Source organism: Pagrus pagrus (genome assembly GCF_965226575.1).
Source record: "Pagrus pagrus genome assembly, chromosome: 4".
Taxonomy (NCBI): Eukaryota; Metazoa; Chordata; class Actinopteri; order Spariformes; family Sparidae; genus Pagrus; species Pagrus pagrus.
Genome location: NC_140188.1, coordinates 10,638,442 through 10,654,465, shown reverse-complemented (window position 1 = coordinate 10,654,465; position 16,024 = coordinate 10,638,442). Strand labels below are relative to the sequence as shown.

The 16,024-nt window shown below is 41.1% G+C and overlaps 2 protein-coding genes across 3 annotated transcripts; one reads left to right on the top strand and one right to left on the bottom strand.

Moving 5' to 3' along the window:
- Positions 1-6: 6 nt before the first annotated feature.
- On the top strand, positions 7-3,045 carry pih1d2 (PIH1 domain containing 2). The gene is made up of 5 exons (XM_084350850.1): positions 7-361; positions 1,811-1,937; positions 2,037-2,267; positions 2,403-2,677; positions 2,831-3,045. The coding sequence occupies exons 1-5, from the start codon at positions 179-181 to the stop codon at positions 2,963-2,965; spliced, it is 951 nt and encodes a 316-aa protein (XP_084206976.1). The 5' UTR covers positions 7-178; the 3' UTR covers positions 2,966-3,045.
- A 293-nt stretch (positions 3,046-3,338) lies between these two features.
- On the bottom strand, positions 3,339-14,784 carry dixdc1a (DIX domain containing 1a). 2 transcript variants are annotated; one of them, XM_084351648.1, is made up of 16 exons: positions 14,559-14,784; positions 14,142-14,320; positions 9,375-9,532; positions 9,114-9,259; positions 7,620-7,709; positions 7,314-7,367; positions 7,164-7,214; positions 6,797-6,901; positions 6,619-6,672; positions 6,435-6,524; positions 5,734-5,811; positions 4,947-5,108; positions 4,779-4,845; positions 4,481-4,589; positions 4,145-4,253; positions 3,339-3,888 (listed from the first exon to the last, which is right to left on the bottom strand). In XM_084351648.1, the coding sequence occupies exons 2-16, from the start codon at positions 14,162-14,164 to the stop codon at positions 3,805-3,807; spliced, it is 1,380 nt and encodes a 459-aa protein (XP_084207774.1). In that variant the 5' UTR covers positions 14,165-14,320; positions 14,559-14,784; the 3' UTR covers positions 3,339-3,804. The 2 variants fall into 2 exon arrangements, with proteins under 2 accessions (XP_084207774.1, XP_084207773.1); XM_084351647.1 differs by having other exon boundaries at positions 6,435-6,527; positions 14,559-14,783.
- Between the last annotated feature and the right edge of the window lie 1,240 nt (positions 14,785-16,024).

Sequence of the window (16,024 nt, the reverse complement as noted above, 5' to 3'; positions counted from 1 at the left end):
TTATTTTACTATCTAGAGCCTTTTTTTAAACAGCTGTAAACAAGTAGGTCTTCTAACTTCAACTCACAAACTCTCCCGCTAGTTGTTTTTTATACCAGCTTGCTAAATTAGAAGTTGGCTAACTAGCTAGCTAGTGGCTACTGTTTGCTAACTCCAAAGTGAACACAGGCACCTTAGGATGACCTCCATCGGCAGCGCAGAGGATCTTCTAAGGCAGGTCGACCAGTTTTGGTCCATGATGGATGATCTGTGTCAAAATGACCCCGCAGCTTACCGCAAGTTCATGGAGACACAGATGAAAGAGGGAGCTGAATACAGCGCACCGCCTGTGCTCGACTCGTGTTTGTGCACCGAAATACTGGTGAGTTAACTTCGTCTGTGGCAGAGACTTCATGAATGGTAACGAGTTAACTTTACTTTAACTACCAAGCCCGCATTTACAAACGCAAACATTTCCGTCAAAGCAGAGAAGCACAGGTGTGTCTCAACGATGGCTCAATACAGGTGTTGCACCAAATTCTGTGACCCACCACATTCTGTGACCGGATGTTGTACTGTATGACATACTTTATGTAAGTAGCTGTATTATAATTGGGTCACTGCAGTTCTGACATAGCTATTATGAAAAACAAGGCATCCACAGAGGGTGAAAGCTTTTATGACAGAAACGGTGGTACAGGTCTGTCTATAGATCACTGATTGTTTTGTCTTTAAATGTGGTTAATCAATGTTGTAAAGAAAAATACACAAAAGTCACAGGCTACCTGAGAAAACTACTGTTTAAAAAATATTTTTTTGGTCAAGGTGAAAATCACCCATATGAATTCTCAAGTCTCAAAAGTAGAAGACAAGTAAATTATATATATATTTACACGTCTATTCTCTATATACTATGGGTTGACCAAATATCAGATTCGATATTCTGCATTTTTCTGAGCATATTGAGCATTTTTCTGCTCTACTTTGGCTCTGATGCAGTGTGCAATCTGCGAAGGAACTAGTTACTAAAGATATCAAATAAATGAAGTGAGTAAAAAGTACCATATCTGTCTCTGAAATGTGGTGAAGTCAACTTCGACTTCACCACATTTCAGAGACAAATATGGTTCTTTCGCAGATTGCATGCTGCATCAGAGCCAAAGTAGAGCAGAAAAATGCTCAATATGCTCAGAAAAAAGTACAGTTATTTAATGGACACCGCGCACAGTTTACATAAAAATGTGTGTCTCTGTCAAAATACAGTAAAGGCACTGTGTTGTTGTTAACAATGTAAAAATGATATGATGTAGACACAGAATCTGATAGGTCACAGAATTTGGTATGACCTCGTCAAAAATGAAAAGCAGCCATTGTCAATAATATGACTAAGCTGCAGTACTACTGTGTACTAGAATTGCAACTACAGACTTAAAGACTTAAATTAAAGACTTCCGTTTTTGATAAATCAATATTTTCTTTGTGGTTTGGTCTATAAAATGTGAGCAAATACAAAAAAGGCCCATCACAAGCTCCCAAATGGTATTCTAACGTCTTCAAATGTCTTTTAACAGTTTAACACCTGTGAATATTCTGTTTTCTAAAAAAGGAGAAAATATTCACTTTTGAGAGGCTGAAACCAGTAAAGGTTTGCCACCATCGTCACCAATTAATCTTTTGTCATCATTTAAATTCTTTCAGCTCTGCTGTCCACCCTTGAATACAAAACATGAGGCTTTTCCTACATATGCCACCCGTGTGTCTGTTTATGGGTTAGAAACAGGGTTTGTTTTGACAGTTTCTTTGACAGATGGTACAACTGTGTCCTCAACAGGGGCCCAAGAAAGGGTTGCTGTACATCAACATATGCAGCTGGAAACGTGTGCCTGCACCTCAGGATCCCAGCAGGCCTTTACCTGCGTGTGCAGGAAAACTGGAAACAGACACAAATGAAGGTCAAGGTAAAAGACAAAGCTGTGCTGCAGCATGAGCTACAGAGCTGGCCTTTGTGTTACATCATGTAAAGAACACTATTAATAAATGGTGTTTTTCCTTCACAGGTACCTACACAGTGATGGATGTGGCTTTAAACCCTGCAGTGCTGCAGGACAGTGAGAAAGATAAAGCAGATGTATATATGGTGGCCCTGAGCTTTGCCCAGCAGCAGCTTGGGATGACATTATCTGAGCAGTACACTCTCATCAGCTCTGGCCCAAAAAGTAGCCCAGATGATTTGCACCGCCGGCTTGGATTTCGTCAATGCCCGAAAGTCTCCAAACAACCAGACACAGGTAGAGCGATAAATCTTATACCGACAAGCTGCTGTAAGCCCTTTGTATCAAAGCTATTTTCTGTTGCTGCTGCAGGTATATCATCTTTCACCTTCTACCACAGTTCCTAATAATCTATAGTGTTCCTCTTTACAGCCAGTCAGACCCCGGCTGCCCTTATACAGCAGATCTCCTCCCTACGCTCAGAGAAACAAGACGAGGACACGGCAGCCCAAATTATCCGTCGACCTGCGGAGCACAGAAAAAAGGATTTGATCCAGGTCATCTCCACCACGTTCGTGCAGCCTCAGAAGCCAGAGTACCAACTCGAGGTGAAGACTGATACAGCAGGAGTTCCTCGCAGCGTGGAGCTGACAGTGGAGCTGCCAAAGGTTTGCTCCATGTCAGACTGCCAGCTGAGAATATCTAAGGTTAGTGGTTGCACACTCCCTTGAACAGTTATAATGAACCACTTTAGAGTCCAGAGTGTGTCGGTGCGTAGTTGGATGTCATAAAAAATACATAATTGGACCGTTTCTACTTTTGTGTGTCTTACGGTGTGCTGAATGTATTTTTCTCTGCAGGACGACGTCCTACTAGAAGTGGAGGATGTCTACAATTTGCTTTTGGATTTCCCAAAGATTGTCAATGAAGACACAGCATCTGCCATCTTTAACAAGAAGGAACGAAGGCTTACTATGAGAGTGGATGTTTTCTGAGCATTTTGTACACAGGGAATGGGCTCGAGAGACTTCTGACAGTGAGAATAGCTAAAATTAAATAACCAAAACAACCTGAATTTCTGCTATGCAATCTGAAAAGTTGTGCAAACACATTTCACTATGCAAGGACTCAAAAGTTCAGCTAACAAGCTACCTGTAAACTGATCATTTCCCAAAAATAAAATGATTTCACTGATACAAATATGCCGTTGTGTGGGTTCTTAACCCAAAAAAAAATTAATTGACTTTAATGAGAATCTGTGGGGTTTGTTTATTAATGTGTGGGTGTGTGAGTGGAGGTGTATAATGGCGAGGAGCTGGTGTACAGTGTCATTACGGTACAGCCGGGGAATAATTGACAACCAAATGATCCATGCAATAATTCATGTTTATTAAAACATTAAAACCGATGCGGAACAACAACATCACTATTTGGCAATCTGGAACGTGTGAAAAATGTCGGTAAACATTATTTTAAGGTCCGAATACTATGCAGCGATTACAGCTTAGGACGAGTTATTTCATGTAAATTAACTTTCTTTCAAGTATCACATTACTGACCATTAATCCATCGTCCCGCGTGTTAGTTTATGATCTGCAAACAATGCCTACTATCCATTCCTTCAAAAAGAAGGGGTACCCAAATGTCAAGACAAAATCTTCATATGAAACATTCACTTTTAAATCGCGTTTTGTATTGAAATGTGTTAAATCCATTGGTCCCAGTTAACTGTGTTATAACTTCTCTCTATTATGGCATCACAAGTATTTTCAGTGGAATCCTGGTCCAGTGGGAACAACTGAGGTTTGTAGTGGTGATCTCTGGTTTTCAGGCTCTACCTCCTCTCTCCGTGGTCCTCCTCCACCCACGCTACAATCTTCCCCTCCCAGCCAGGCACGACAGCTCCGTCCTGGAATACCTACACAGCCAACACGCAGCATTTACATATCCAAGAAACACTCAGTAAGGTACAAAAGGTGCTGATGGAAATTCAAAATGACTACTCTTTTATCAAATTCCCTGGGATGGAAATCAGTCCTCGTGCAGTGTTTTGAAGTATAGCTCAGCCACGGTTATTATTAGCATATCATGCTCTATTACTGGTGTTTCATATTTGCGTGGTGAAGCTGATGTAAAAAGAAGTAGTAGGGCTGTAATTTCACTCCCACGCCTACCTCCTCTTTCACTGTGCCAAACTCGGGGTCGAGGGCCTTGAAGTGGTATCTGAAACTGCCTTGTCTGTCCACGGCGGCCTTGAAGTCTCGCAGCGTCACCTCACCCAGCCTGCAAGAGCACGCTGTCAGTCATAGTCTTTGCTCACATACACCCACGCAGACATTAAACTTTAACCACCTATATGTAGCTCTGTTGATGCTTGAATCTAGCCATGTGTCCTCAGCGTGCAGCTCTAACTCAAGCAGCAATTTGGTGAAACATCATGCACGCTACACTGAGGGAAACAAACAACAACACTGTTATATAAACCCACCATCAAGTGTTTTTATTTTCACCTTTTTGGGATGTTAATCAGAAACGGAGTGAGCGAGCGATCGGTGAAGTACAGCACTTTAGTGGAGACGGCGGTGTCCAATCCCGGGCTGCTGTGTGAGTGGGCCATTTCTGGAAATAATTGCAAAAACAGCAAACTGTTTTTCACAACCGGTCTAAAATGGCTCCTGCCTCACAGGCTGTAATGCCCTCTCCATACATAGCAGTGTAATTTAACAGCACAATCTGATTTAACAGCCGGAGTTGAGATGTTGTGAGGATGACGAATCTTAAACAAAACAAAGATTCTGTTTGTCTCACTTGAGCTTTGCGGCCAGGAGTCACGGTCTGTCGAGTTAGCTCTGCGTCCTGGAGATTTAAATTCCTCCTAGAAAAAGAAGAAGAAGAAGGATTCATTCACCATATGACAGATGTGTTGCTACTTTTTAGATTCACTCTGAAATGGTGTTTGTGTAAGTGTGTGTGTACCCCTCTCTCCTGTCTGCGCTGGGTGTCCATTGAGTGTAATCGGTCCATGAGACTGGACATGCCCTGCTCCAGGGTGTCCAAGGTGTGATGTTGGGGGTCATGGCCAGAGAAGCTGTCTCTCAAACTGCGCAGTGCCTCCCTGACCAGCTGCAGCTCTTCCCCCTGTGACAAACACCATCCCGATATTCAGACAGGTTTTATTAATGTAGTTTTGCTTTACAGAACAAAGGCAAGAAGAATGAAAGCTTGTTTCCACTACTAACAAGTAAAAATCAGGAGATAACATGACTCAGAAATGAAATACTCAACATTATACATAGTTTTGATTAATACTTTAGCTTAATTTCTCATAATTCGTACCTAGTACCTCATAATTTTGATCTAGTTCCTCATAATCCTGCTCTAGTACCTCACCATTAACATTATAAACTAATATATGATAGTTCTGATATAGTACCTCAGAATTCAGTACCTCCTAAATTTGATCTAGTATGTAATAATTTGGATATACTACCTCATAATTCTGACCTTGTACCTCACAATCTTGATTTATCTCATAATTCTGGGTTATTATCTTATAATTCTGACATATAGCCTCATAATGTGATAATTCACATAAGTCACATTTTGACTCATTTTCCTTACGATTTGTATTCTTTCATATTTTTGTCATGAACCGCTGTGAATCTATTTGATTCCTGTCCTCCAGCAATAAGCCATCCGAATCAACCCAACAAGAACAATTAACAGCATTGATTACAGACTGAAAATAAAAAATAATACATACTGGTGCAGTGTGCTGGAATACTGCCGGAGCTGTCGAAGCCACTGAGTTACTGTAACCACCACTGTCACTCCTGAACGACTGCAAAATGGACAACAATAGAAGAAAACACCTGAATAACGCTGGATGTTTTTCATGTGTAAGAGGATGAGACTGGTGCCATTCTATAGTTATCATCAACAAATGCTGTGAAAAGGCTCTATGTAGCTTATTCCTTTGTGCTATGAGCATCCAAACTAACACATCAGTGAGCTCCTGAGTGACACGGTTCTTCACTGTGATGAACGCAGCCCACTGTAGTTTATTCTGAGTCAATCCCTCACACAAACACTGCCCTGCTGCTGTAAATACTCATCATAATGTGTATTAATCCACAGCTGAAAACAGTCCCCCAAACGCAATATTTACCTTTGCTGGAGGAGTGTTTGCTACAAACTACGGTGCCCAGCTGTTGTTGCAAATTACTTTTACAGCCAGCCGTATCCATTAAATTAAATTTGTGTTTCTTTTATCTCATATTAATGGATTTGTTTTTAGCCTATGAAATAAATTCAACTCCACAAACTCCATAATAAAACAAAAAACGCCCGGGAGTTTTGAGGATTAATGTGTTTTGTTGCCTACATTTTATATATTTTTCAAGAATTTGTTCATTTTGATTTGCTTCCTCGTGTGAAATACTTGAAACATATAATGATTCCTACCCGTCCGAGGCTGACTTCATGTGCTTTATGCTGCACTTCATCGATCTTCTGCTGCTGCTGCTGCAGTATTCGGTCCTTCCGCCCGATTTGCTGCTATTGTGACAGAAAGATGGATGACTCAAGTCTGCATATACATCTATGTATCCAACAAGTGCACTGAAGTGTGAATAATAAAAGACGATACCTCGTATTCACTGAGCAATTTGTTCCGTTCGCTCAACTTGTGTTTGAGCTCTGCCTGCAAACAGATATATATCAGCGTGATGTATGAGTGCTATATTGCTCTCACGGAAATCTGCATCCACGCTGGTCAGGCGGGTCAAATATTTATCGTGTCAAACGGAAATCATCACTTGTCTCACATTTTCCGCTTCCAGCTGATCTTTGGCCATGTTGCACCTCAGTAGTTCCTGCTTTAGCTGCAGCACAGCATCTTCCTGCACTGCCTGGCGCTGCTGCAGAGCATCCTAATGAGAGAGAGGGAGGAGATCAAAGAAACGTCCAGAGAAGACCTGAATACAGATACACTGCATCCACCTGCCTCCTCCACTGCATACACCCGCCAACAAACTTTATTATCCTTACAAAGCAATGGAAAATACATATTGTGTGTGATAGAAACCGCAGAATCATCAGCTTGGGATGGCACAAAAGTTGCAATGGATTGAATTACATCCTTTAATCCATTTTCCTCACACACAAAGGATAAAATTGGAGTAAGAGGTTTACCTTGATGGCCTGAAGGTGGCGTGCCTCCTGTTTGTGCCTCATGAGTTCCCTCTGAGAGCCACACAAATGAACAGAGACATTAGAGAAAGGGACTCTCTGCTTGTAGTGCAGCTCATCTATATTAAACCTAATTACATTTACTTACTGTACCTTGAGATCAAGGGCTTCCTCCGTGCTTTGGTCCAGGCGACTGCGGATTAGGACCTTCAAAGGGAGAGGGTATGAGCAGCGTAATTAGAGAATGGAAACACGTCAGAACGTATGAGGAGGCAGCGGGTCGGCATGACAGCGGGCGAGCAGATCAGAGAGATTCAACTGTGCTCTATATACAGTAGCCACTCCGGAGAGGAGTGATGGCTGCAAACATCATCACAACAGAAGGGCTGACACTGACACTTCACACAGAGTGGCGAGCAAGTGTTGTTTTCTCGAGTTAGCAGAGAGAGGGCACCGTACCAGCTGCTGTTCAGCATTGGCCCGGTTATCTCCGAAGCTCACAGATCCATCCTGGTCCTCCTCGGGGAGAGAGCCATGGAGCAGCAAAGCCTGAAGACAAACACACACACACACACACACAGACACACACACGTATATATAGACACACAGTGTGAAAGCCTGAAAGCAGGCATATTAAATATACATGGCAGAGGAGGCAGATTTATTTCTGTGTTTGTATTTGTAAATACAGCAGTTTGGGATTTTTACACTTGGCTGCACAGCAAGTTTCCCTTTTCAGCTAATAAAACCAGGGAATTGAAACTGAGTCAAACTGCATCAAATTAAAATCATACTGAGAAGCACACAGACTTCAGCAGTCTCACCTGCTCTAGCCTACAAACATTATACATAAGTTTGTTAAAATAATAATGACTTCTGTTCAGAACTATTAAATATTTACCAGAGTGCGTTGTGTTGCTCATTTGTAATGTTTTCTGTTTTTATCATTTTCTTCTTCATTGTATTTGATTCTTCAAGAAATATCGATTGCTCTGCAAAAGGCGTTGTTATACAATAACTAATTTTCTCTTTCTTTTGTTTTCTTACATGTGGCCACTGGCCAGTGGTTCAATGGTAAGATTGTCAGCTTGACCAGCCCTTGAAGAAATCACGAACTGCATCAAATTAAAACGGACAAATAGAAAGTCTGGTGAGTCAATCTGGTGACCATCCAGTGCTCTGGTGCACCAGGAGGTTCCTTCAGATCGTCTGTTCTTCTCTTTTAGATTTTCCAAAATGTGTTGATGCTGCTTTCAGGCATAACGTTCAAAGCTGCTGGAACAACTGAAACTAAAAATACTGCTATTTTTTAAAAAACTCAACTAAAAACCCACAGAGTCTGGCTTGTATGTGGTGATTTATACTTTTGTTGTTTTATTATGTATACTTATCATTATTAGTATCCATTTTATTATATTTTACTGTGTTACAATAATCAATATATTTTGTGTAGTATTTAATAATTCTATCGTATCTTTATCTGTATGGCTTGTATTATCTTTCATTATTTATATTATGTTTAATTAAATTTAATTTAACCCTAACCCACTTATATTATCTGAGTGCATTAGTGTGCATTAGTCTCTAAATCCATTTTTGACATCCTATGTAATCACTTGTACAGCACTTTGAATTGCATTTGTTTGAGAGGTGCTTTACAAATAAAGTTTGATTGATTGATGGGTAGAGTGCACCAGGTGTTTGAGAGTAACCTAGTAATGAGACTGGATTGATTTCGCTTTCACTTCATTATCTGAATCTATTTATCGTATTATTCATATTTTGTTTATATTGAATCTATGTGAATCACCGAGAAACATCTGGAACACTGTGGAACCAGGCTGTATGCTGTATCTGAGCTGTTGGTGCATCTGTGGTCCGCATGCCCTCTGGTGCATGTGTTCACAGCAGCGCTGCAGTTTGTTTTTCAAGTGTTTCATCACGGGGACTTACCTGTAGGCGGAACACCATCCTCCTGGCCTCCTGCATCTCCTTCTCCAGCTGCTCCTGGTGGGCGTCCAGCTGCTCCTCCCAGGACTTCTCTTCCTCCTGCCCATCGTGCCCGAGGGAGGGACACAATCCGCACATGGACACCTCCTCTGAAAGGGGAGATGACACGAGCGAGAGTTTTTTTTGTGTGTGTTTTTTTTTATTTTTGCAGGGTTTCGTTTCATTGCGTCTCGCTCTACAAGAGTTGATGTGCAGCCAACCAACCTGTGACAGACTTCTTCTCTGTCAGCTCAGATTTGTCATCCCGAGGTTCCCCCTGGTCTTCAGACTGATCATGGACTGTCTCCTCTTTAGGGGTGTCAGTGGACTGGGTGATAACATACTCCTCTTTGGGGGAGTGAGCAGGGCTGGCTGAGCTGAGGCTGAAACAGATGGTGGGCACAGGCAGGAATGAGTGAGTTTGCATCTCCTGCCAAATGAACGGCAATAAATAAACCCAGCTACATAAAATGGAGATGTACACTTTAATAACTCCCCAAGGAGCACACAAATGTGAATTAATCCCATCTGGGCACAATATTTAAAACCATATCCGTTTTAAACACATAGTGCCCATAGGAATACAGTGTATCACAGGCTGCTTAACAAATAACCAAATTAATGACAAAACACACCAAACAGGATTGAAACCTGTTCAGAAAATACACAGTGGGAGCAGGAATGCATGCAACGGTGTCAGTTTTCCCAAGGAAATTCTTTACATAGTTTGGCCATAATTTCGAAACATAACCCCGGACTGGTTTCTGAACGGCCGTTGTTCGTGCAGCTTGCATGAATATGTGTTTTGTGTTTTCTGAGAGCGTCTCCAGCAGCCTGAGGTTGAGGCCGGCTGTCATCTTCACTCTACTGTGCTTATAGAAATAGGATAGAGCCACTGTGACCTGTGACCTATGGCATTATGCATGGTCCTTTAAGCAAGGGATTCCTTCTTTTTCCCCTTCTGCATCTGCATGGGACAACAAGCCTGCGTCTGCAGAAACAGGGATAGAAAGGCAACACAATTCCTCATCCTGCTCCTGAGGCCCAAAAACTATGCCGGAAAAAATAACTATGCAGACAGACTGTGGGATAAAAACTGTGTTTACAAACGAAAGAATGTCCCGAGGGATTGCATTTGCACAACACGTTCTTCCCATACATAAGCAACAAGATTGAGATTGTGGCCGATGATATGTTCTGCTTATCTAATAGCATTACTCAGCACAGCACAAGCAAATATCATATCAGACAGTAAACAGGAAGACTTTTATTATCCGTCATGTTTGAGTTCACAGCCTCTTTAAGGATTAATTGTGCTCATACTCCTGTGACTACTTATACAGTTGGGACTCTGTGTAAAACATAAACAAAACAGAATGGGATAATTTGCTAATCCTTTTTGACACATACACAATATGAAAACAGGACAAAGACATTGAATGTTTTCATTGATTTTTGTAAATATACTTTATATGCTCATCCAGGATTTGATCCCAGCAACATGTGTCAAACAGGTGAGAACGGCAATAAAAGTCTGGGAAAGTTGTGGAACGCTTAAAAACACCTGTTTGGAAACTTCCACAGTTAAACAGGTTAATAGATCATAATCGCACTGCGGTCATTTTCCGCTGACCTCGGGCTCAAGGTGGGAAGCTCAAATGTGTGCAGCTGTGGTCCAGATTGCAAATCATAATAACGTACGTAATATGACAAATCATCATTAACCTCTTCTCGATTTATCAGAAACTGAAAAGACAATGGATGGTGAAAATCCAGAGGAACGTCAGGCTACATTTCAAGCTAAAACAGCATATTTGATAACCCGTTAGCTACCAGTGGACAACAGCTAAATTAGCATTCAACCACTTTCTAGCTAACATTACCTTACGATAGGTAAAATGCACAAGATGTGAAAGGATGTTGTGCAGTTGCACTAATATTAGCATGCTAAATGATTAAAATGCAGTGCTTTCTGTACATTACTTAACCTTTGACCTTCACGTCAAAGTAGTCTAATTGAAGGTGTGTTGATTTATTCACAATGTCAACCCATATATTGAATATAATGCAAGAAAACAGGGCCCCTTAAGGTCGTTGTTAGTGGCTGCTGTAGTTATGCCCAATGTTTTCCATACATAGACTCTAGATGGGGTCATTGCAGTATGAATGGAACTGTGTGACAGTTCACAGCTGTTTTGTTTAATTTAAAATCATGTAACATGTCACTATACTCAGAAATTAATTTTCTGTACGTGTTATTTAAAATATGATGATAATACCCCTATATACGTTTTGTCGAAGACAAATCAGAAAATGCAAGTGTTTCATGGACAATTTTGGCCGTGTCAACGACGGTAGGTCAGAGTCTTTGAGTTGAGTGGAAGTTGATGTCGAGCCGAGGACTGATGACCTCGACCCCCTTACCCTACTGCTGTAGGGTAAACATCATAAACTGTACATGGCGGCACCTTATAGGCCGAATAGAATTTCTCATAAACCTTTTGTTTGACCAGTCTATTATTGGACTTGTCCATCACACATCACATGCCACGCCACCTGCCATTACCACCACAAGTTAATTCTCAACCTGTGGGAAACACTGAAATGACCGCGCTGACATGCTGATGTCTAGCTGGTATAATGTTTACCATGCTCACACCAGTTAGTTTAGCAAGTTCGCATGCTAACATTTGTGAATTAGCATTAAACACGAAGTACAGCTGAGGCTGATGGGAATGTTTTGCAGGTTATCATAATTTTGACCTGATGGTACCAGTACAAGGAAATCAGGGGCTCACTAAAGATGCAATTATTAAGCATCTGGGCGTCGTGGATATCTGCAACACATTTCATGGCAGTTTATCCAATAGTTGAGATATTTCTGTGTGGACCAAACAAGTGAATCAAGCAACCATTGCCATTTTGCTGCTAGCATGGCTAAATAAAAGTATAAAGATATGTTTTAAACATTTAATTCAAAAAGAGTCTAGTCACACGAAAATAGTGTGGCTGCCTCAGCATCACTGAGCACTTAAGATTGTTGGGCCCACGGCTCCTCAGAAAGGGTAATTGCAGCAGGTCACATAAAAAACCACGAGCAGAGCGTCTTATCAGACGTTGCTGTGATTATCCCTAAGTGTTTCTGCAGAGGGGATCAAAGCAGCTGCCTACAACTAATCTTGTCATTGCAGATGATGACATTATCCAGATACCCTCTGTCATTGTCTCGGGCTGCAGCAGTTCAATAAACACATTTATTTTAGATGCTCGCTTTGATCTGTCGCTCCAAAAGAACACAAATACAGCCTAGATTTGTAACATATGGGTTTAGCCAAAGATTAAGTACTCGGATTTGCAGGAGATGAGCTTCAGATTAACATCATTTGATCAGCAGTGGTGCAAAGTAACTAAATACAGTTACACCAGTACAGTACCAGAGTGTTTCTCTCATTTGTCACTACATTTCAGGGAGGAAATATTGTACTTCTTATTTTTATATACTACTATATTGTACTTCTTCTTTCTTACATTAAAAATCATGTGATAATCTTATATAATACAATGAACTGTTGAAGATTAAACTACTGCTTACAGTGAAAACAGCTGTGCATGCTCGGAGCCTCTTGACAAGTTGCATCCGTCTTGTTACTGCTCCACGAAAGAGAGATTTAGCCTCTAAACTTCTCAGATGGTTTCATTTCAATCACATTTTGAGTCTCAGGAAGGTAAATAACAGGTACAATGATGCAATATTTCTCAAAATAACAGTTTAGAGACAGGTCCTACAATTGAATACAGATTTGTGTGGCAGAACTGTGTTTTTTCTTCTTTTTTCAACCACAAATCATCTCAAAACTTTATGATGGGACCCTTAAGAGGGGCCTGACCCTTATGTTGGAACCAGTGGACTACCAAAGTACATAAAGTGTCAAAAAATACCTCCACCAGACCAGCTAAAACCACTAAAATGATGCTTATATATTGATGCATCAATATTCAAAATCTAATTGTGTTACACAGAATAACATATCAGTCATAGGAGATATCTTTCTGCGGTATGAGTACTTTTGAAACTTTATGCACATTTTGCTTTAAATACTTGTTCCTGAAGTATGATTTTAACAACAGGGGTAATTTTACATTACATTAAACAATGGAAACTTTGTTTTGATGGCGTACCAACGGACTACAGGGCAGCTTCATACTTCAGGCTGAGACTCCTAAATTCATCAGCAGCAGCCCTGAAAAAATAGCTACTAAAGTTACTAAAAAATGAATAACTATTTCTATTTACAGATATGGCCAGTCTTCTTGCTGATGGTCTTATGTAGGTCATATAGAGTCATCAGTATTAAATTGAGACTGTTTCATAACCACTTGAAAACTCAGAATGTGATTAACTACCATTAGTGATACGAATGAAAAGTTTAAACATAAACCAGCTAGTAGACTTTTATTTCTAAATTAATCTTAAAGGATTATTTCAATATGGCAGCCTGCTTGTCTGGTAAATACCGGCCCAAATCTAGGAAAAGATGGTGGGTATTAAGAATTAGCTGACACTCCTAAAGGGATGCTTATTTAACTGTACAAAAAGCATCTTGTACTTGTTGTTCCCGTACAAGTTAAAATGTGTAATCTTTATCCGAACAATGAAATGGAGGAGCCGGGGATGGAAGTTGGATGGTGGTTGCTAGGCAATAGCAGCTCAGCTCACACATACAGGGACACACCCACACCTACTGCACTGTAAACACTGAACAATAACCTGCACAGTCAGGCTAGCAGAGCCATATTGCTATGGTGAATTGTTAACGCTAACACCGAGGCACACATGCTGATCATGATGATAAAGATGATGTATAGTCTCGTTGAACGTAGGCCTCGTGTATCTCTGCTGGTGATTCACTCATGCAGTGTAGACACAAATAGCAGCCTGAATTGATATTATGTTAATATGCTAATAAAAAATATAAAAAAAACAGCTCTTACCATTTCATCTGTTTGGCTCCCATGGTGATGTTTACAGGCTTAACCTCCCATACAGTCGCAGCCCCACATCTGGGTGATGCTCTGCTTCTCAGTCAGGACCATAGCCCAAGCACAGCCACAGGCAGCAGGGAGGGGAGCAGCCCTGGAAGCAGCAACAAGAGGAGTCTCCACGTCGCACACTGTGTTCAATCAGAAAAAACAGCACGTTCAAATCCTCTCCAGCAGCATACTCCTAAAACATTAAACCACCAAAAATCCTAATCAGAAGCCCTGAGCCCTTCCTCTAAATCATAGCTGGGCTCAGTCCTTAGCTGGCAGAGACAGACAGACACAGAGAGAGAGGGAGACAGAGGCAGAGAGGATTGGTGCTCAGCTACACCAGCGGCTGAAGTCTGCCTGGTTTCTCATTGCACTCGCCTTGTGCCTGAGCTCACCAGCTCCCATTCACGAACACAATGTTTTTTGTTCCTTGCGGACAAGAACTGATGCAGCTCTTGTGCATCTTTTTCACCCTTTTTTCTCCGCCGGTCTTTTTGCATTTAATTCCCTGTTGCCCTCCCCTCCCTCCTTCCCCTTCTCTCTGCTTCTGCTCGGTCGCACTGGCTTTGTATCAGTCCTTCCCTTCTTTCACTGAGCCAGGATGTCAGACATGGCTCTGTCTGGGTGTGTTTACCCTCCCCCCCCTTCTCCCTTATTCCTCCTCCCTCCTGTCCCCACTGCTCTCTCCTTACACAAGGAGGAGGAGGAGGAGGAGGAGGGAGATTTTTCTCCTTCTCTCTCCTTTCCCTTTTTAATGTACTGTATGTCACTGCGGCTAAAATGAGAGGCTACATATGGATTTAAAAAAGGCATAAGAAATCTATGTAGTGAGGTTGTCTGTTGACAAAATCTCGCACAACAACATACCACACAAGCAGGAACATGTGAGAGGTTAATGATATATTTACACAGACAGAGGAAGTATGGAGTTAGTTGGAAATAAGCAAACAGAAATTGGTATTTAGGGAATGCAAACATCAGCCTGGAATTACTGCTCTTTTCACCTTATTCATTTCTGTTGTGTACTGTAAGCAACGAGCAGCATTTTCACTGCTATCATGACAGAAAGCCTTTTAAAAAAAACATGAGTGTTTGGCCTTGAAACAGCAGCGCTATCAGATGTAAAAAAAAAGTGCCCGATTATAATTTGAGCAGCAGCAGGCAAAGTGAAATAAAAGGTTCCCTCTGACATGCGCTGCTCATGTTAAGTACTCTTTTGAAAGGCGTTTTGGCTGAGCACACTGTCATTAAGCTGTTAGAGATCTTTCTGGTGTCATCAGCAAGAATGTGAGATAGGTCTCTACGTGGCAGCTCGCAGTCCTGCCCACAACTAAATGACAGTGTCTTAAATCGTGTATGAGCACCATCAACACACGCTTCACTGAGCCTCTTTACTGTAGAGTGGTGATACAGAGCCAGGTATGTAGACTAAATTATATCTAACTGGAGTAAGGGTATAAAAGTATTAGCCTCAAAATGTGCTTCAAGTGAAAAAAAGTAATAGTACTCCTTTTACAGAATGGCCCATTTCACATATCATATAGCCTAATTGGACAATAATTGTTGATGCATTAATGTTGTGGCTGGAAAAGCGCAGGCTAATTTACTGCTCTTTAAACAGCGGGGTAGACTAATCTTCAATAATAAATCATGATTCATTTGCTGATTGTGTTCTGTTTTAATAATCCCGAATCTGTAAAGTTACTAGTAATTACAGCATTTACACATACACATTTAAAATAAATATAGTGGCGTTCAAGTATAAAAGAGATGAGGATAATATTCACTTCTATGTTTCTCTTTGCTGGTGCACTTAGTGAAGACTTGCAATTATGTAAATACAT

Coding starts and splice junctions, on each gene's coding strand:
- pih1d2 (XM_084350850.1), top strand. CDS start 179: ATGACCTCCATCGGCAGCGCAGAGGATCTTCTAAGGCAGGTCGACCAG. Junction 362..1,810: donor GTTTGTGCACCGAAATACTG/GTGAGTTAACTT, acceptor TGTCCTCAACAG/GGGCCCAAGAAAGGGTTGCT. Junction 2,268..2,402: donor CTCCAAACAACCAGACACAG/GTAGAGCGATAA, acceptor TCCTCTTTACAG/CCAGTCAGACCCCGGCTGCC.
- dixdc1a (XM_084351647.1), bottom strand. CDS start 14,164: ATGGGAGCCAAACAGATGAAATG. Junction 7,368..7,619: donor CCAATGCTGAACAGCAGCTG/GTACGGTGCCCT, acceptor CTCCCTTTGAAG/GTCCTAATCCGCAGTCGCCT. Junction 4,590..4,778: donor CTCCTGGCCGCAAAGCTCAA/GTGAGACAAACA, acceptor AATTATTTCCAG/AAATGGCCCACTCACACAGC.